The sequence below is a fragment of the Pan paniscus genome, chromosome 1 (genome assembly GCF_029289425.2).
Source record: "Pan paniscus chromosome 1, NHGRI_mPanPan1-v2.0_pri, whole genome shotgun sequence".
NCBI lineage: Eukaryota > Metazoa > Chordata > Mammalia > Primates > Hominidae > Pan > Pan paniscus.
The window spans coordinates 198,773,909-198,795,682 of record NC_073249.2 but is presented as its reverse complement, the minus strand read 5'-3'; the positions used below and the strand labels follow the sequence as shown (position 1 = coordinate 198,795,682).

Here is a 21,774-nt window from a genome sequence, read left to right as displayed (position 1 = left end):
AAATATAACATTGTTTTCTTGAAAGGAAACAAGGAATCTTTTCCTTATTTTTATTTCTAATTTGGAATCTATAACTGAATAATAATTAAAATCTCTTAAGATTAGCTCTTCTACAATCAACTTTAAACTGTTAAAGGAAATACTTACTGGTTGCTCTGGTAAATCTTGCTCTTCTTCCATGAGGACCAATATTTCTTTATTATACTTATGTGACTGGATTGCAAGTCTCTCTCAGCAGTTTTCACAATCTGTTTTTAAAAAGGAGGATTCAAAGCTTTATACACTCTTAAAGTATTATCATTGAGGCCATCAGAGAATGATTTTTTAGTATCTTGCTACCCCAAGCTTTCTACGTGAGTTCCAATCACAAAATCTCAAACCTGCACGTGGCTTTTCAAAAATGACATGCTACACCAAATCAAGAGAGGTGTACACAATGACTTTTATAATACCTTGCAAAAGCCAACATGTGGAACCACTTCTGCTGGTTACTATGGTGCCTAATGCATTGAACATTTTACAATGACAGCCACGTGCAGATAATAAAATAATTTTTTAAGGATTAGAGTTACATTAAAAATGATAGGGACTGGCCTAGCAAGTCAGCAAGTTATGATAACATCTAATCTGCTTTAATGTGGAACATTTACATAACTGTTAACACAGACACACAGAATCACTTTAAATAGGACAAACTGGAATATCAACTAAATGCATTCACAACCAACTATCTGTCTATATGTCATCAATTTCAAGGAAAACTCAATTCTTCTGCATCTCAATAATAAAAATAAATAAGTAGAGTGAAACCTTGACTTTTAGAACTAAAGAAAATAATCATCCAAAGATAGGACCTAATTTAATTCTGAAATAATGAACTTCTACTAACTGTACTGCCCAATTATTTAAGCAAAATCTTTACGTTCTCAGACCCTGCTCTTTCTGTCCTGATTTTCAAACAAAAAAGGAAAAATGGGATTCTAAGTCCACCTTACCATGTCCTACTGACAGGAGACAAAGAGACAAAAATTAGAAAACTGCATACATTATAAAAATGAAATACTCCATTTCTATCTAACAAAAGTGAAACCAGCACTTCTCCCAAAAGATGTGATTGCTTGTATATTTAATTAAAGTCACAGCTGTTTTTAGCTTTTCTACCAACCACTGTACCTAACTCACATACAAAGCTAAAGTATATAATCTTATCACACAAGTACTGAAAATAGACAAATAACAAGAAAACCAAAAACTTGTTATGCCAGTATACCACCACTCTACTTCTGTTACTCTGTCGTGTTGCAATACAACACAACTTTATTTTAGAGCCACACTCCAGAATGTGAAAAGGAGAGAAAACACACATAAGGTTACAATTAGATGCAAAGTTGTCCAACTCTAACACAGCTTTATTCCCTACCCCAATTTAGAATATCAAAAGAAAAAAGAAGTTTAAAGGTCAGAAGCACTTGATGCTCAATGCTCTCACTGTAGCTCATACACAGAGCCTCAAAAGCTAAGTTCTCCTACTACATGACACAGGTAACTAGTGATACAGAATTACAGAGCGCAATAAGTAAAGCTCATAGGAGCTATCTTCCCTGCACTTGTTTTGCTCAGCTTAGAACAACACAGTCAATGTGACCTAAAACTGATTCACAGCTATGAAAGATCAAACATTTTTTGTTTTACTAGTTTATGTCTTAGTTTCAAATTGAAGTATCTTTTCTTTAAGGGACAATCCTTTTCATTTTATACTGTCTAAATGTACATTATGTACATATATTATTTCATCCCATTAGAAACAACAAAATAGGACCACATCATTAGAGAAATGGAATACCTTCAATACCTCATTTGTTGGATTTTTTTTTTTTTTTTTTTTTTTTTTGAGATAGGGTTTCGCTGTGTCACCCAGGCTGGAGTGCAGTGGCGCAATCTCGGCTAACTGCAACCTCCGTCTCCCGGGTTCAAGCAATTTTTCTGCCTCAGGCTCCCAAGTAGCTGGGACTACAGGGGCGCCACCATGCCTGGCTAATTTTTGTATTTTTAGTAGAGATGGGTTTTTGCCATGTTGGCCAGCCTGGTCTTGAACTCCTGACCTCAGGTGATCTGCCTGCCTCAGGCTCCCAAAGTGCTGGGATTACAGGCATACACCTGGCCAAGTTGTTGATTTTTTGTGTGACCAGTTCTCATCCATAGAAAACTTACAACATTACATGTTTTCCCTAATTGAAGGCCATGACTATAAAACTACAATCTCTAGTATATTTTCAGCAAGGGAGATAAAAGGGATATCCACTCCACCATGGGGGAAGAGTTATAAATTTCATCTCTGATAGGAGGAAGGTAAGAATAATTGTTAAAAATATTTATGTGTATACACACTCAATAATGTGGTTTAATTTTGTTTTTAAACACAAAAACTAATTCGTTTTAAAAATCTGAATTACATTAAAGGAGAACATAATACTACTTACAGGTCAAAAGGGGTCATGGGTTTTAAAAAGTAAGAAAACGCTCTATCAAGTTGAATAATGAAGAATCATTTTAAAAGAAAAAACACAGAAACATTAGTATAAATGGTGGGGATATAAATTATCAATAAATGTTAAAATATTGAATTTTGCTTTTTAGAAATATGGTAATATTAAATTGATTTTATAATAGAAAAAGAAGAATCTACTATTTCTTGACATAAATTCTGTAAGCTGCAAGAAAACCTTCTTTAAGGGAAACATTTAAAGACATTCCTTTCTACATCTATTCTGTGAAAATAAGCACCCTTTGTTGTTTCCATCTTTAAAATTCCCTGTCTTCTCGGCTTTTCAATCTAGGAGAATAAAAAGTACACAAATAATTTCTACATTTAGAAGAAAAGAACTGGCCAGGCATGGTGGCTCATGCCTGTAATCCCAGCACTTTGGGAGGCCGAGGTAGGCGGATCACAAGGTCAGGAGATCAAGACCATCTTGGCCAAGATGGTGAAACCCTGTCTCTACTAAAAATACAAAAATTAGCTGGGCGTGGTGGCGCAAGCCTGTAGTCCCAGCTCCTTGGGAGGCTGAGGCAAGAGAATCGCGTGAACCTGGGAGGCGGAGGTTTCAGTGAGCTGAGATCGCACCACTGCACTCCAGCTTGGTGACAGAGTGAGACTCTGTCTCAAAAAAGAAAAGAAAATAAAAGTTTAAAAACCAGGCTTGCTATCTCAAAATAACTGGTCAATGACCACGAATAATTTTGAACATTTTAAAACAAAAAGCTGCCTACAAGGAAAGAATGGATTACAAAATCCCCCGGGATTCTACTGGCAACATACAATGTGTGGGAAGTTTGCAAACATACATTCTGGTACATTCTGTATAAAATGCACTAATGACCACAAATTATGTAATTCTACCAAAACATTCATCTAAATACTAGTTTCCATCAATACAGTATTCTCCTGCCTTCCAATAATTTGTACCCTGAAAGACCTGAAATATCAGAACATACTAAATATAAGAATGCAAGTATTCATCACAGTCCCAGCATTTATCAATGTTCTAAAACTTTTATTAAGACTTCATACCATTTTCCACAAGTGGTGCATGCTATACAATCAAAAGTCATACTTAACTAGCAAGAGATGAAAGTACAGTATAACTAAGACACAATATTGCAAAACTTGGTAATAAAAGAAGTACAGAATTACTGTAAAAATCTTAGTATTAGTTTCCTTGTATTAGTTCTAGAATTTAACGTGTTTTTTTTTTTTTTTGTCTTTTGTTTTTTGAGATGGAGTCTCGCTCTGTCGCCCAGGCTGGAGTGCAGTGGCGCGATCTCAGCTCACTGCAAGCTCCGCCTCCCAGGTTCACGCCATTCTCCTGCCTCAGCCTCCTGAATAGTTGGGACTACAGGCGCCCGCCACCACGCCCGGCTAATTTTTTGTATTTTTAGTAGAGACGGGGTTTCACCGTGTTAGCCAGGATGATCTCGATCTCCTGACCTCGTGATCCGCCCACCTCAGCCTCCCAAAGTGCTGGGATTACAGGTGTGAGCCACTGCCCCCGGTCAACGGTTTTTTTGTTTTTTTTTTTTTTTACCATTAATGTAACCTGACATTATTTTACATTCAGTGAGAGTCATCTTTTAAAATATCAAGTAATACAACAGTTGTAACACAGAAGTGAAAAGTGGATTTTTAATGTAATTAAAATAAATATAATTAAAATTTAGTCAAACAGCTGATGAAATTACAAGACATGCCCCGAGTTAATCTTTTAAGTACCTTTAGAACATTTGGAAAGTAATGTCTTTTCACAATTTTCTAATTTCAATTCTTACTACTGGTTTCTAAATACACTTGTTTTATCACCTTTTTTGGAAATAGAGCTTGTCAGTATTCATTTGCCTTCATGGACAGAATTCTGAGAAAATTTTAAATTGAGAATAGAAATAGTATTTCCTAAGACTTTTCACTTCTCTACCTGTGAATGCTGACAGTGAAAAAATAGAAACTTTGGTTTGATTCAAGAGCCACACAATTTTGAATATTATTGAGATTTTGCATGCTTAAAAATAAAAGCAGGATCTTTCTGTAATATGGCAGCCATAAATTTTATTTTTACTCTTTAGAAGTTAGAAGGGAAATAATTAGTAACAAATATTTTATTTCAAAATTCAAATTAGATTCCTACCTCATAGTTTCTGTTTTGTCCCAAGTTCAACATACTATGTACCCTGTAAATGTAAATGGCCATAAGCAAGAAATTAGGTTGCTTCAATGTGTTATTAAAGCTCTTAGGCTTAGGAAGAGAAATTAAATATATGTAGGGGTGTGTGTGTGTGTGTGTGTGTGTGTGTGTGTGTTCTGTTTGTTTAAAAGCACAGAATAGGCTGGTTGCAGTGGCTCACACCTGTAATCCCAGCACTTTAGAAGGCCAAAGCAGGCGGATCACTTGAGGTCAGGAGTTTGAAACTAGCCTGGCCAACATGGTCAAACTCTGTCTCTCTTAAAAATACAAAAAATTAATCTGGCGTGGTGGCACGCGCCTGTAATTCCTGCTACTCAGGAGGCTGAGGGAGGAAAACTGCTTAAACTCAGAAGGCGGAGGCTGCAGTGAGCCGAAATTGCACCACTGCACTCCAGGCTGGGCGACAGGAAACTGAGTAACACTCCATCTCAAAAAAAAAAAAAAAAGCACAGAATAAAGGTCAAATTGTTTTCCATGAAAACAAGGCATATATCACTCTTAATTACAACTTCAAAAGAAGTGTCTAAGTAAGGCAAAAAGTCTGATTTATAGGTCCTAGAAAGAGAATTTGCATGCAGCTAAGTATGTACAGAGATATTCAGGAGTTAACTGGATATCTATGACACAGTCCCACATAGAAAAAAGGTAGTCCATAGATTTGCTCACTGACTACATTGTATTTTAAGTTTATTTACTACACTTTCCAAAGTGCCTTATATATATATATTTTTTTTTATTTTTAATTTTTTTTTTGGGGGGGAAATAACTAAAACCTTTTTTTTTTTTTTGGAGACAGCATCTTGCTCTGTCACCCAGGCTGGAGCACAGTGGCGTAATCTCGGCTCACTGCAACTTCCACCTCCCCAGTTTAAGCAATTCTCATGCCTCAGCCTCCCAAGGAGCTGGGATTACAGGTGTGCGCCACCACACCTGGCTAATCTTTGTAGCGATGGGGTTTTGCCATGTTGGCCAGGATGGTCCCAGACTCCTGGCCTCAAGTGATCCACCAGCCTCGGCCTCTCAAAGTGCTGGGATTACAGGTGTGAGCCACCACATCCGGCCTAAAACCTTTATTAGATATGATTTTCCAATAATAATAATGTGCAAATTTGAATTATGAATTCAAAGAGCAGTGAAGTCTGAAATTTTAAAAGGTACAATAGGTATTAGGGAACAAAAGGTAACGGAAGATGAGAACGTTTAATACTATTCATTATCTCCTCTGTACACGATGTTGCATATACACAACTATTTCATTTTTATCTTATTGATTTAATAATAGTGAAATCACCTTAAGCAACCTACGGTATATAGTTGGTGTCCAACTTTCGGGGGGAAGGTAGAAACATACATGATTAACAGTTTTCACCCACACATTTTAGACAATTTTTTTCTTTTGGCCAAGATTTTAGTAGCAAATTCATAAATATAAGAAGTACTTTCACTCATTCAGTGTTAAAATAGAAAGCCAAATAGTGTCAACAGTAGTGGCTTAATTATTGGTATACAAGAAAAACAAAACACCAATAGGTTTTCTTAATTATGCACTTTAAATATTAATATGTGCATTTATTTTTACAGTTATACATTTTTCATGTTTTAGACAATAGCTTTTAATAGTTTCAAATCCATTGAGACGTTGCTTTCAATTTCAAATAATGTGTGCATACACGTATATAAAAAACAACCCAGTGTATGACTCATGTGACAGATGTTTAAGATTAACAAATGCTTATTTTTCAACATGCAGTTAGGTAGAGAGGGAAGCAAGCCATCCTCTCTCTCTCTCTCTCTATATATATATAAATATATAGAGCCTGCGAGACAGCGAGACTCTGTCTCAAAAAAAAAAAAAAAAGAAGTGAACAAAGGTTTACTCCAATACCTACAAATTTCTTAATGAAAATTAGACAAAATTAATAATGAATATTTTGGGAGAAAGGAGAACAACAGAGGCCATTTAAGGAAAACCTGTCTACACCATTCTTTAAAACCAATAATAGTGGGAAAGATAAGAGAACTATCATTTACTGAGCATATATAATACACAAAGTTTTTATTTTTTATTTTATTTTATTTTTTTAAGACATGAGGGTCTTATTATGTTGCCCACGCTGGTCTCAAACTCCTGGGCTCAAGCAATCCTCCCACCTCAGCCTCCCGAGTAGCTGGGACTACAGGTATGTGCCACTGCATCCAGCTCCAAGTAATTTTTATATTCACTATCTCATCAAATTTTGTCTCCACAACTAAGACGCAGGTGGTATTATCATCCTCATGCTACAAACAAGGAAACTGGGATTCAGAGATTTAAACAATTTGTCCAAGAGTAACAGCAATAATGTTGCAGGTTGAAGTGAAAATACCTTAAATAAAGAGACTAGACGATAGTGATGATGACTGCAGATCATTGTAAATGTACTTAATTCCACTGAATTGTATACAGTAGTCTCCCCTTCCAAGGGGGGGATACACTGCAAGACTCCCAGTTGACCCCTGAACCCACAGATGGTACCCATATAGACTGTCTTTTTTCCTATACATATATACCTATGATAAATTTTAACTCAGCAGTTTTCACACACTGTGTGGCCAAAACCTGGAGTTTGAGGTGTGACAGAAAAACTAGCATGAATTTCTTTTCCTTCTTCAAAAGTTCATGGACAGAAGATTAGTTCTTACCACAGATTTTTTTTCTTTCTTTTTGAGATGGAGTCTCTCCCTGTCACCAGGCTGGAGTGCAGTGGTGAGATCTCAGCTCACTGCAACCTCCGCCTCCTGGGTTCAAGCGATTCCCCTGCCTCAGCCTCCTGAGTAGCTGGGACTACAGATGCGTGCCACCACGCCCAGCTAATTTTTGTATTTTTAGTAGAGACGGGGTTTCAGCATGTTGACCAGGATAGTCTGGATCATGATCCGCCCGCCTCGGCCTCCCAAAGTGCTGGGATTACAGGTGTGAGCCACAACGCCCAGCCCTACCGTAGATCTTAACAATCTCAGCATATGATTTTTTTTCTTTCCTTATTTAGTGGAGAACTTTTACCTTTTCACTTAATGCACTTCTCTTTGGTGTATCTGTATTGCCAGCAACACTACTCTTGCTCTTCAGGGCCATTAAGTAAAATAAGAGTTACTCAGGCTGGGTGCAGTGGCTCATGCCTGTAATCCCAGCACTCTGGGAGGCCGAGGCGGGCGGATCATGAGGTCAGGAGTTCAAGACCAGCCTGGCAAACATGGTGAAACCCCATCTCTACTAAAAATACAAAAATTAGCTGGGCATGGTGGCGCATGCCTGTAATCCCAGATACTCAAGAGGCTGAGGCAGGAGAACTGCTTGAACCAGGACCCGGGAGGCGGAGGTTGCAGTGAGCTGAGATCACGCCATTGCACTCCAGCCTGGGCAAGAGTGAAACTCTGTCTCAAAAAAAAAAAAAAAAAAAAAAAGAGTTACTCGAACACACAAGTACTGCAGATACCTCAACAAATGATCTGATAACCAAGACGGCTCCTAAGTGAGTAACAGGCGGGAAGTGTCTACAACATGAATATGTTGGATAAAGGGATGATTCATGACCCAGGCAGGAAAGAGCAAAATGGAGAGAGACTTCATCACACTACTCAGATCAGTGCACAATTTTAAACTGATGAATTATTTGCCTGTGAAATTTTCCATTTAATATTTTCAGACCAAGGTTGATAGAAGGTAACTAAAACTGCCAAAAGCAAAACTACAGATGGGGGGGGTACTACCTTACTTAAAAATGGTTAAAACAGTTAATTTTATCTTACGTATATTTTACAATAAAAAATACAAAAAAAACCCTAAGAGATTAGAAATGCCAAAAAAAGATCAAATCTATAAAGTATTTAAAATATGAAATAAATGGAGAAAAAATCAGTATTTAGAAAACATTGTCAGAAAAACTGAATACCAACATGCAAAAAATATCCACATCAACATATGCTGTAAGTAATTATAAATATATTAAAAAACTAAACATTCAAAAAACTTTGGAGAAAACAGAACAGTAAGCTTATCTCACTATGGAAAAGAGAGATGAATTTATGGTCAATTCAAAGAAAGCATAAACAAGAATTTGACAAATCCAATTATGTAAAATAAACTTTCATGCAATGAAAAAAACAAATCTAAGATTAAAATATTATAAATTCAGGCAATATCTGCAAGAATTATGATAAATAAAACTTAATGTTTATAATATAAACCAAACCAATTCGACATTTCCCGATCATCTATTATTAGGGAGCAAACAATGACTAACTCATAAACCTGTCAAAGGATAAAAACAAGCAGTTTAAACCACAGAGATTCAATTGGCACTTGAGAAAAAAGACTGTCTCACTACTAATTGAAGAAATATAAATTGCAATATTCTTAAGATACGACTTCATACATATTAAGCTACCAAAAAAAATCTAAACAATGAAACCAAGTGTTATCTGGGTTATGAGAAGATAAAGACATATTCAGTCAGGCACAGCTGTAAAATCACATGTGTCTTCAGACTGTTCCTGGATAAAGTATAAAAGAGGTCATAAGATTGGCCACAGCCTAATCTGAATAATTTTTCTTAGGTGCTCACCCAAGAATTACATACAGGGGGGAAAGAAGCAAACTCTACTTTTAAAAATAGTATAAGTTTGTTGTCTACAGAAACGAAAAATGAGAAACAAACAACATGTGAACAATAAGTTTAACTACACCATAACTGTAAACTATTTCAATACAAGCTTATTTAAAAGGTGAATACATGTTTTTATGTTAGTTTAATAATAGCTTACATATAATTTGATAAGAATCAAGAGCAGATACAAAGCTTACATTTAAAAGTATAGTAAAATGTTTAAATACATATTTTTAAATGCTTATATAAAAAATGTTCAAGACATTAAGCTAAAATTAGACACAAATTCTTCATTCTTGCCCCCAACTTTTTCCATTGGAAAAAAAATTTCAGTTTTGAGGGAAAAGCAATTCAAATCACAGTGATCCTGCCTTACCTAAAAAATCTTACCCTGTTTGTGACAACAGTATAGGCAGAAAGATTCATTTGATTTTCTGGCTGTGTCATCTCTTTCCTAAGAAGTTATTTAGACACTGTACACAAACTCAGGGTTGGTTCATTTTACAGCTCTAAGCAAAAGCAACGAACTTCCAATAGTTAAAGAATTTGCTATTGGAAGAGACTTCACATTTGGTTACACTCTATTGGACAGACACGATTCTCTCTTGGAAATGCAAGAAAATATATAACAAAAGATGCTACAAAGGATAAAGAGTATCACAGATCATTAAATGTAATCCTTATTTTAAAGTTGAGGAAATTAAACAAAAGAGAAGGCACTGCCTCATGAACCTGTAAGCAGCAGAAACAGTGGTGGAATCCAAAACTCTGAACTCCCTTGTCTGAAGTTTTTTGTCCTCTTTATGTGGAATTGAGCATAAAACCCTACCTTTTAAAATTACATTCCTTTATGCCTGTAATCCCAGCACTTTGGGAGGCTGAGGCAGGTGGATCACCTGAGGTCAGGAGTTCGAGACCAGCCTGGCCTACATGGTGAAACTCCGTCTCTACTAAAAATAAAAAAAATTAGCGTGGTGGTAGGCACCTGTAATCCCAGCTACTTGGGAGGCTGAGGCAGGAGAATCGCTTGAACCCAGGAGGTGGAGATTGCAGTGAGCCAAGATCGCACCACCGCACTCCAGCCTGGGCAACAAGAGTTAAGACTCCCATCTCAAAAAAAAAAAAAAAAATTACATTCCTAATATTATTACCTTAGGCTACTTATTCCTTTTCTTTCATTACATCTCTATCCTATGTTACATTACTTTGATCTTATGATATAACATCATGTTCTTAACGTTTTTAAATATTTTAAATTTAAACTCAAAATTTCTTTTTCAATGTATGGATTGGCACTTTAAGGACCTCCTAAAAATCCAAAAATAACATTCCTTTTTTTTTTTCTTTAGAGGAATAAAGAGCTTAGTTGAACAAAGAGCTACTTCTGAATCTGGCAGCCCTCAGAATCAGAAAAGATTCAGACTCAGAGAGCTCCCTGACATTCTTTTTATGCTACGTATTAACTCCCTGTACAGGCTAGCAAAAAAACCCACAAAAACAAATTGATTTCTCTTTATAACCGTAAGTCCTTAATTTACAATGTACAGACTTTGATTTACTGGGTTTTTTTGTTTGTTTGTTTTTTGATTTTTTGAGACAGGGTGGAGTACAGTGTCACAATCTCACCTAGGCTGGAGTACAGTGGCACAATCCTGGGTTACTGCAACCTCCGCCTCCTGGCTTCAAGCGATTCTCATGCCTCAGCCTCTGAAGTAGCTGGGACTACAGGTGTCCACCACCATGCCCAGCTAATTTTTATATTTTTAGTAGAAACAGGGTTTCACCATGTTGGCCAGGCTGGTCTAGAACTCCTGGTCTCAAGTGATCCGCCCGCCTTGGCCTCCCAAAGTGGGATTACAGGCTTAAGCCACAGTGCCCAGCCTGATTTACTGTTAATTAAACAGGTAATTTTATTTATTTATTTATTTATTTATTTATTTTTGAAACAGAGCAGTGACACAATCTCAGCTCACTGCAACCTCCACCTCCTGGGTTCAAGCAATTCTCCTGCCTCAGCCTCCCAAGTAGCTGGGACTACAGGCACATGCCACCACACTCGGCTAATTTTTCGTATTTTAGTAGAGACAGTCTCACCATGTTGCCCAGGCTGGCCTCAAACTCCTGAGCTCAAGTGATCTACCCACCTCGGCCTCCCAAACTGCTGGGATTACAGTCATGAGCCAGCATGGCCGGCCAAAACAAGTAATTTTAACTGGGGCTGGGGGTCAAAGTGGGAAGGGGCGGCTGAGGTAGGAGGATCCCTTGAGCCCAGGAGTAATCTGGTAATCTGGTATGTTGACCAGCCTGGACAACACAGCAAGAGACCCAATCTATTTAAAAAAAAAAAAAAAGAGAGAAGAAGAAAAAAAAAGAGGGTGGGAGGGAAAGGAGAGAGGGAGGGAAGAGGAGAAGGAAGGAAGGGAAAGAGGGGGTAGAAGAGGAAGAGAGGAGGGGGGAAATCCCCTTTCCCAAACACACAGATATACACACAGTTATCATGAAATAGATTTCTAGCCAAAGATGGGTCCATAGCCTAATACCCAGATCCTGTGAATGTTCACTTATTTGGAAAAACAGTCTTTGCATATGTAATTAAGGATTTTGAGATGAGATTATACATAGGCCCTAAACACCATCACAAATATCCTTATAAGAGAAAAGCAGACATTTAACACACATACAGAGAAGACGGCAATGTGAAAATGGAAGAAGAGACTGGAGGGTTACGGTCAAGGAATGTCAGCAGCCACCAGAAGCTGGGAGAGGCAAGGGATGATTGCCCCTAAAGCCTCTGGAGCAAGTTCAGTCCTGCCAACACCTGATTTCAGACTTCTGGCCTCCAGAAGTGAAAGAATAAATTTCTGTTGTTTTAAGCCTCAAAGTCTGTTTGGGGTAATTTGTTATGGCAGCCACAGGAAACTAATACAAATAGCAAAGTTTATGTTTTTTGTTTGCTTGGTTTTGCTATTACCTCTCTGTTTGGGCTTGTTGACCATCTCCTGACCACTGAATGAAACAGACAAACTGAAAACGAAAGTGGGAAATGAAGAAATCTAAGTAAGGGGCCGGGTGCGGTGGCTCACACCTGTAATCCCAGCACTTTGGGAGGCCAAAGCAGGTGATCACCTGAGGTCAGGAAATCGAGACCAGCCTGGCCAACATGGTGAAACCCCCCGTCTCTACTAAAAATACAAAAATTAGCCAGGCGTGGTGGTGGGCACCTGTAATTCCAGCTACTCCGGAGGCTGAGGCAGAAGAATCACTTGAACCCAGGAGGCAGAGGTTGCAGCAAGCCGAGATCATGCCACTGCACTCTAGCCTGGGCTACAGAGTGAGACTCCGTCTCAAAAAAAAGAGAAAGAAATGTAAATAAGATAAGAGAACACAACTGTACATACAGCTGAAAAAAAATGCTTCCAGACATTAAAAATAATAAACATAAAACACTTAAAAACTTTCCAAATAATTGTCAAGTTTGCCTCTCTAATGAAAGTGTTACATAATTCCAAAGTTAGCATTCTCCTGCTGTCACTCTGGGATAAACTTTAAATTTATATAGTGGAAGAAATACCCAGGTAACAATAACACTGACAGTCCCAGGTACTTCATGGATCTTGAGAAATCTTACAAGATCTTTCCAACGCCTTAACAAACTCAACACTAGTATTTGCAAGACAGCACTTAAAGTCTGCATACATTCACTATACTGTTTTTTGTTTGTTTTGAGATGGAGTCTCCCTCTATCACCCAGGCTGGAGTGCAATGGCGCACTCTTAGCTCACTGCAACCTCAGCCTCCCAGGTTCAAGCAATTCTCCTACTTCAGCCTCAGGAGTAGCCAGGATTACAGGTGCCTACCACCACACCCAGATAATTTTTGTATTTTTTAGTAGAGATGGGGTTTCACCATGTTGGCCAGGCTGGTCTCGAATTCCTGACCTCAAGTGATCTGCTTGCCTCAGCCTCCCAAAGTGTTGGGATTACAGGCGTGAGCCACTACGCCTGGCCTCACTATACTGTTTGATGTGTTCTGCTTAGGGAAAAAAATTACTCCTAGAGTTAAACCTGAAATATATAAAAGTCCTCCTTTCCAATTTATCTTAAATAACAATCTTAGGTAAACTATGCCTCAAGACTGAAGCTCATATTTTTCTGTTTTGATTGAAGTTCCTATTTTGCATTTCTCTCATGTAATAGTTATACAGTAATATGCTCCTCCATAAATCATTTACTAAATATTTAATTTTTAACTTTGTAACACTGTGCTTAGCACTATATCAAGAACGTTGATAAACACATCATAAGATGGTACTAAATGATCAGAAATTTTTTTCATTGGAAAAACGTGACTTTTCTAACTCAACAATTACTTTTTTGCATGTATTTTTCTTGGGGATTTCTTTTTTGTGTGTCTTGAATAGAGCCCTGAAATTCTTTCTAAACATATTCATAGAATATTTCAAGCTGGAAGAAAAACGCTGAAATAGAATCCAGGATAAAATATGCCAGGTATTAAAGACATATTCTGAAAGAAATCATAATTACTTTTGGCTGCTGCATCAAAAGTTCATGTCAGTGTTGAATATGCCATTTAACTACCCTTTACAAAAATGTACAGATCAAACAGAATGAAACTATAAAAGCTCAGCTAATTTAACCAAGTAAAGTTGTTAATTCCAACTTCAAGCAACAAAGTAAATAAGGGTAAAATTTAGGAACTTAATCATTTCTTAATAAAGACTCTTAATTGAAACAATTTTCCCAGGGGCTCTCTGTACTAGTCTCTGCTTAGCCTAAATGAAAGGATCTAATCTACAGAGACCAATAGTCCCAAACTTTAGGAATCTCCTCTGAATGCAACTCAAAATGATGACACACAAATTGAATTCATTCCCCCCCAAAAAATTGTGTGACATATAAAGCATTTTGGGACAGATAGGAACTGAAAAAATAGTCTTGCAAAAAACAGAACCAAAACTAGTAGCAGTATCTTATAAACCAGTAACATGTTAGTTACAGCCAGAAATAAAAATTAAACTATATAAATGCAAAGTGGTATCCTGAATTGGATCCTTGAGTAGAAAAAAGATATTAGTAGAAAAAGTAGTAAAATCTGAATGAAGTCTGGAATCTAGTAAACAGTAATGAGCTGCATTCAGAGGAGATTCCAAAAGTTTGGGACTGTTGGCCTCTGTAGATTTAGATCCTTTCGTTTAGGCTAAGCAGAGACTAGTACAGAGAGCCCTGGGGGAAGGGTGGGAATATATATGTATATATGATACCAGCACACACTTACTAGAATGTCTAAAATAAAAATAAAAAAACTGGCCAAATGCTGGCAAGGATGTGGAAAAACAACAACTCTACAACTAGAACAATGTACAATTAGAAATTGCACACTGCTGGTGGGAATGCAAAATGGTACAGTTCAGCCAGTCATGGAAAACAGTTTGGCAGTTCCTTATAAAGGTAAACATACACTTACTATACAATCCTTCAATCCCATTCCAAGGTATCTACCTAAGTGAAAAGAATACTTATGTTCACATAAAAACCTGTATATAAATGTGTACAGTAGCTTGTTCATATATATGCCAAAGACTGGAAACAACTCAAATGCCCTTCAAACTGGCACATGAATAAACAAACTGCAGTATACCCATACAATGGAATACTGTACAGTAAATCACATAACGATCTGGATGAAACTCAAATGCATTATGCTAAGTGGACAAAGCCAGACTCAAAAGCCTACATATTGTATAATTCCATTTATATCACATAACTACAAGGACAGAAAACAGATTAGTGGTTGCCAGTGTTGGGGATGGGAAAAAAGGTTGACTATAAAGAGGCACAAGGGATCCTTTTTGGGATTGATGAAACTATTCTCTCTCTCTCTCTCTCTCTCTCTCTCTCTCTATATATATATATATATATATATTTTTTTTTTTTTTAGACAGAGTTTCACTCTGTTGCCCAGGCTGGAGTGCAGTGGCGTGATCTTGGCTCACTGCAAGCTCCACCTCCCAGGTTCATGCAATTCTCCTGCCTCAGCCTCCCAAGTAGCTGGGACTACAGGCACGCACTACCACACCCAGCTAATTTTTTTTTTTTTTTTTTTGAGATGATGTCTTCCTCTGTCACCCAGGCAGGAGTGCAGTGGCGTGATCTTGGCTCACTGCAACCACCACCTCCTGGATTCAAGCAATCTTCCCACCTCAGCCTCCCGAGCAGCTGGGATTACAGGCATGTGCCACCATGCCTGGCTAATTTTTTTGTATTTTTAGTAGAGACAGCATTTCACCGTGTTGCCCAGGCTGGTCTTGAACTCCTGACCTCAAGTAATCCAACTGTCTCGCCCCCACAAAGTGCTGGGATTACAGGTGTGAGCCATTGCACCCAGCCTAATTTTTGTATTTTTAGTAGAAATGGGGTTTTACCATGTTGGCCAGGCTGGGCTTGAACTCCTGACCTCAGGTGATCCACCCGCCTTGGCCTCCCAGAGTGCTAGGATTACAGATGTGAGCCACCACACCTGGCCCTCTGTATCTCGATGTGGTTTTACAAAATTGTATGCATCTGTAAAACTTACAGAACTGTATGTTTAAAAGAATTAAATGTATGTAAATTATACCTCAAAAGTTATAATAGGATCTACTTAGATTTTTAGACAAAATCACATATGAAGCTGCATAAAATTCTATGACTGTAATACAAACAAATGAAATTACAAACACAGACCACAGTTTTTTTATGAGTACAGAGATCTGAAATGTTGGCTAACAAAATTATAAACATAGTTGGAACATTAAACAGTTTATTTATTAGTAACGAGATCTGAAACACTGGCAGATAAAACTATAAAAACAGTTGGATCAACAGTTTATTTATGAGTACAGAGATTGAAATGTAGGCTCTATTACCTGTTACCATCATAACAGAAGAATTTTTCCATTACATAGATGACTTAAGGTCAAATTGTATAAATTCTTATTTTTATTCTAAATGTGACTACCTTCAGATACCCTTTCCTTATTTAAATTGAAATGGTGGAAGAATTCTACCCTATCTTAAACACTAGAGGTAGAACTATACAACATACAATTATTCAGAAGCAATTATACCTAAAATAGAAGTTAGTACTCATTTAAAAGAGATCTTAGACTTTCAATCTCCATAACTGTGAGAAAATACATGTTATTTTAGCCACCCAATCTATGGTATTCTGTTAGGGCAAACCAAGTGGACTAATATAATATAGTTCACAAAACCTTACTTTAGTTATTTAGACATGGTTTTCTTTAGTTCTTTGAACTTTCTTTTTTTTTTTTTTTTTTAAAGAAATGAGGTCTTGCTCTGTCACCCAGGCTGGAGTGCAGTGGCAATTGTCCCTCCTCAGTAAGTGCAAGCCACCATACCAGGCCCTTTGAACATATTTTAAATGGCTGATTTAAAGTCTTTGCCTAATACTAAAGTCTAACATTTGGGCTTCCTCAGGGTACATTTTCTAATTTACTGCTTTCTCTCCTATGTGTGGACCATACTTACATGGTTTTTTGCATGCTTTGTAATAACAGTCTCTTGAAAACTAAACATTTTAAATAAGGTAATGTGACAACTCGAAAAATCAGATTCTTCCCCTACCAGGTATTTGTTGTTATTACTGTTATTACTGTTTATTGTTGTTTCTTTTAGTGACTTTCCTGAACTAATTATCTAAAATATTAATTTTCTATCATATGTGGTCACTAAAGTCTCTGCTGTTCATTTGTGATCAGCTAATGACTGGGCACAGACTTCCTTAAATGCTTAAAACCAGTATAAGTCTCAGTGTGTATTGACAGCCTAACTACATGTGTTAGGGCATACCTTTCACATTCAGCCAAGCAGTTTACAACCCTTCCTTAGCCTTTACTTCTTGCTTGCACAAAGCCTAGAGATTAATCAGAACTGACAGCTTAGGACCTTCTTAGTTCTTTCCTAAGCATGCAGCACACAACCCTACACATGCACATAGCCTTCTAGATTCCCAGAAATATACCAGAGCTTCTTAAATTTCCTTATGAACATCTCATTTCCCAGCTTTTCCTTTTAAGCTTCTTGGTTAGCCTATTATTCGATCTAACTATTCACTGTCACTCAAGATGGTGAGCACTCAAGTTGTTCAACAACTGCCTTTAACTGTTTGCAATAAAAACTGCAGGGGGAAAGGTTGTTTGTACTAAGTGAGCTTCAAGTCAGGTCAAATACAGATGGTCTTGTGAATGAGGTTTTTCAAGGAACTACTAGCTAGGTAAAATAATGACAACTCTGGGAATGGAGTTTTGAAGAACTCTAAACTCGATCTATCCCTTCCAGTGGCTGGTTTTCACCATGATTGGAGGCTGTTGGTTTTCAAGGCTACTGAGGAGCTAGAGGGAAAAGCACAAATTAAAATGCCACAAAGTTTGCTGTTTTTGCCAAGATTCAGCCATTTCTCTTGAATAAATGCTCACAGATTGCTGTAATTGATAAATATTCCAGGTACCCTTCAGTTCTTCATATTTGTTTACCTGGAGTCTGCTACATTTCTGAAACTTCTACATATACTTTTCGCTGTGATTTCTTCTCCTATTTTTTCCAACAATTTGGTCTCACTGTTTCCTATCTTTCAGAAATCCATTAAAGTCTCATCAGCTGAAAGCCACCTTTCTTGATTTAATACCTTTTAAAAAATATCTAACATACTTACTAACATATCCACTCAGAATCCTTTGTATTCAGAGCCCTGCTAAAGTAGACACAAATATCCAGCAGACCTACACTCAGCTAACCTCTCTTAAGGCTCCCTTTAGTGTGATCCTAAGAGAGTCTTTCAGCTCTCATAACTTAGGCAACAGCACAAATCACATTTCTGTAACCAGAAAAACTGCAACCACCTACACCTCCCTGATGGGACTTTCTGTAGACAGATAAAAACCATCACCATACTGGTCAATACCTTCCATAAATAAATAGTGCAGCCAACTGACTGCAGTAAATTTGGTGAATTCTTCTGGCTACTTTGTTCTGGAGGCATGACTAACATATCATAGTATTATCAGCTGTAGGACTATTTATAGTAACTTTACACTTAACAAAACACTGTCAGAACTTACTGAGAAAGTTGCTTTTTAAAATATATGCATATATTTAGGCTCTACCAAATTCTTAATAGAAAAAAATACTGGTTTACCAGAAATAGAATCTCGGCCAGGCGTGGTGGCTCACACCTGTAATCCCAGCACTTTGGTAGGCCGAGGTGGGTGGATTACTTGAGGTCAGGAGTTCAAGACCAGCCTGGCCCACATGGTAAAACTCTGTCTCTACTAAAAATACAAAAATTAGCCGTGTGTGGTGGCACATGCCTGTAGTCCCAGGTGGAGGTTGCAGTGAGCTGAGATCGCACCACTGCACTCCAGCCTGGGTGACACAACAAGACTCTGCCTAAAAAAAAAAAAAAGAAAGAAAGAAAAGAAAAAAAAAATGTCTCTCTAAGAAGAATTGCTTTTATAATTTATTTTTTTTTTTTTGAGACAGAGTTTCGCTCTCGTTGCCCAGGCTGGAGTGCGATGGCGTGATCTCGGCTCACCTCAACCTCCGCCTCCAGGGTTTAAGTGATTATCCTGCCTCAGCCTCCTGAGTAGCTGGCATTACAGGCATGCGCCACCACGCCTGGCTAATTTTGTATATTTTTAGTAGAGACGGGGTTCTCCATGTTGGTCAGGCTGGTCTCGAACTTCTGACCTCAGGTGATCCACCCGCCTCAGCCTCCCAAAGTGCTGGGATTACAGGTGCAAGCCACCGCGCCCGGTCTGTTTTTATAATTTCTAATATTACTTCTTAACAAAAATCATCCTTTGAAATTGTTTACAAAACAATCTTTTTTTTTTTTTTGAGACAGTCTTATTCTGTCACCCAGGCTGGAGTACAGTGGCGCAATCTCGGCTCACTGCAACCTCCGCCTCCTGGATTCAAGCGATTCTCCTGCCTCAGCCTCCCGAGTAGCTGGGATTACAGGTGTGCACGACCATACCCAGCTAAGTTTTTTGTATTTTCAGTAGAGACGGGGTTTCACCAGGTTGGCCAGGCTGGTCTCGAACTCCTGACCTCAGGTGATCCGCCTGCCTCAGCTTCCCAAAGTGCTGGGATTATAGGCATGAGCCACCGTGCTTCCCCAACAAGTTCCTAATGAAACAGGAAGATGTGTTCCACAGGAAAAATTTCAAAACCATAGTAAAAAGTATTAAGAAGGAGGAGGTTAACCTGAATTAGCTATGTCAAAGTGAGCTTAATAACAGGACAATGGTTCTACTATATTTCTTCCAACACTCCTTGGATCTCTCTCCAATTTTAGTAACTTGTCAGCATAAGAATTTCTCTGTTTGTAGTGGGTGTTAACAAGTGACATGAAAAAAAAACAAGAAATCAAAAAGAATAAGAATATGATAAAAGAAATTTTTTAAAAAATTTGTTTGAAGATCCAGACTCAAAGACTCTAAAACTGTATCTTCATCCTTCTTTAATCTGTGCAGTTAAAATTTCTAAGAATCACAACATGAATATTCTATAAATGTGCTGCTTCCAGTTATACAAAGTTGTACCCTATGTCATCAATTCTCTAACATTCTATATACCTATATATCTCATCTATACATCAGTCCTATATATCAGCTTATCAGTGTTTGGATAACACTGACTATACACTATACTAACGGAACTAAGTCTTTTGAAATCTATGTCTTTAGCTGTCAGAAGAACTGTAAAATCTAGGCTCAGTTTTTTTATTAATGTTTTATTTCTCCAAATTTATTTACCCCTTCAAAACTCCATCAGACAGGATAATATAAGTGTTTGTTAAAGAAAAATAAAATAAATAAATATCTTACACCAAAGATAAAAAGGAAAGAAATCTGGTCTTGAGTGAAAGTCAATTCACTAACTAGCTCCGCTTAGTTTTCCCAAATAGCAAACCATTAAAACTATTAAGATTACGGCCCAAATAACAAGTGGTTCCTAAGAGAGATTTAAAAAGTTGGGCCTGTAGCCTTGATAACCTTTAGCTTTAAATCCAACACGCTACACAAGAACTTTCCCTACAGGTCCTCAAGACAAGATATTTTCAAGCTCCTGAGCAATATAACATTAAATGTCAATCATGCCCTGTTACTCAGCAAATATACAGAACTCATCATAGTCACAAACACTCTCAGGAGCTCCAACTGTGAGTTGATACTATTAATAGCAAACATTTATGGAATGCTTCTTATGGGTCAGGTACCGTTCTAAGTACTTTTAATACATTAACTATTTTTTTCTTCTTCTTTTTTTTGAGACAGTCTCGCTCTGTTACCCAGGCTGAAGCGCAGTGACATGATCTCAGCTCACTGCAACCTCCACCTCCCAGGTTTAGCAATTTTTATGCCTCAGCCTCCTGAGTAGCTGGGATTATAGGCATGCACCACCATGCCCAGGTAATACATTAATTATTTTAATCTTTCAATAAGTCTATAAAATAGAAGCTATTTGTTATGATCACCATTTTACAGATGAGAAAACTAAGGCACAGAGAGTAACTTCCCCAATGCTATACACATAGTAAGTCACCAACCTGGTATTCGAGCCCAGGCAGGCTAGCTTCAAAGCCTGAGTTCTCAAACCACAGCTATGTGTCTCATAATGGAACAATGCAGACAGGACTGGTGATATTTAAAAGCTGACTGAGCTTAAAATGTATGATATGCCATACTATAGTCATCAACAGCCAGAATTCTTAAGCCAAGTAATGAGAACATACGAGAAGATGGCAAGTCTTCTTCTTTATCCTTTACCATTCTCATTTTTTTCCCCAGGCCTCCCAAGCATGAGTATGAGTTAACACAAGTGAAGTGCTTTAAATAGTGCCTGGCACATAGTAAGTGCTCACTAAGTGTTAAGAGCAGGTAGTGGTATAAAAATAGTAGAGTATGTCTGCTGACCCTGTTTCACTCTACCAGCTAGGATAGGCAAGGAACTGTTGATATTTCTACGCCCTTTCCCCCTTTGTGATTACAGGAAATGAATTGGGACAATACATAAATGTAATCCACTGTCGCAAACCCTAATGACTCTTCAATCATGTTATTTCACCTGACCATATACACATGAGCAAACTGCTTCATTCCTCAGTCCTCTTTTTTTGGTTTACAAAGACTGGACTTGGGCCAGAAGAGAGCAGAATAAAGCAGCTTTGTAACCTTTTGACTAGTTGCCAAGAACAGAAGCAAGGTTTGTGAAAACCAACTGAAAGGACCTAAACTTTTGACTGTTAGATGGAAACTAGCAAAGGATTCTAATGATAGAAGCTCAGCATACAACCGAGCATTTTCAACC

At 37.7% G+C, this 21,774-nt stretch overlaps 1 protein-coding gene across 5 annotated transcripts in view; it reads right to left on the bottom strand.

The window, feature by feature from the left end:
* The window catches only part of EYA3 (EYA transcriptional coactivator and phosphatase 3), a 119,216-nt gene that overhangs the window by 87,460 nt on the left and 9,982 nt on the right, over window positions 1-21,774 (bottom strand). For 3 of the 5 annotated variants that reach the window (XM_003828080.6, XM_063593628.1, XM_063593635.1), the window contains exon 2: window positions 148-248. The exons of the other annotated variants lie outside the window; for them this stretch is intronic. In XM_003828080.6, coding sequence (XP_003828128.1) covers window positions 148-180 — 33 coding nt within the window. In that variant the 5' untranslated portion in view covers window positions 181-248. The remainder of the gene's footprint in view (window positions 1-147; window positions 249-21,774) is intronic. 5 annotated transcript variants of the gene reach the window in all.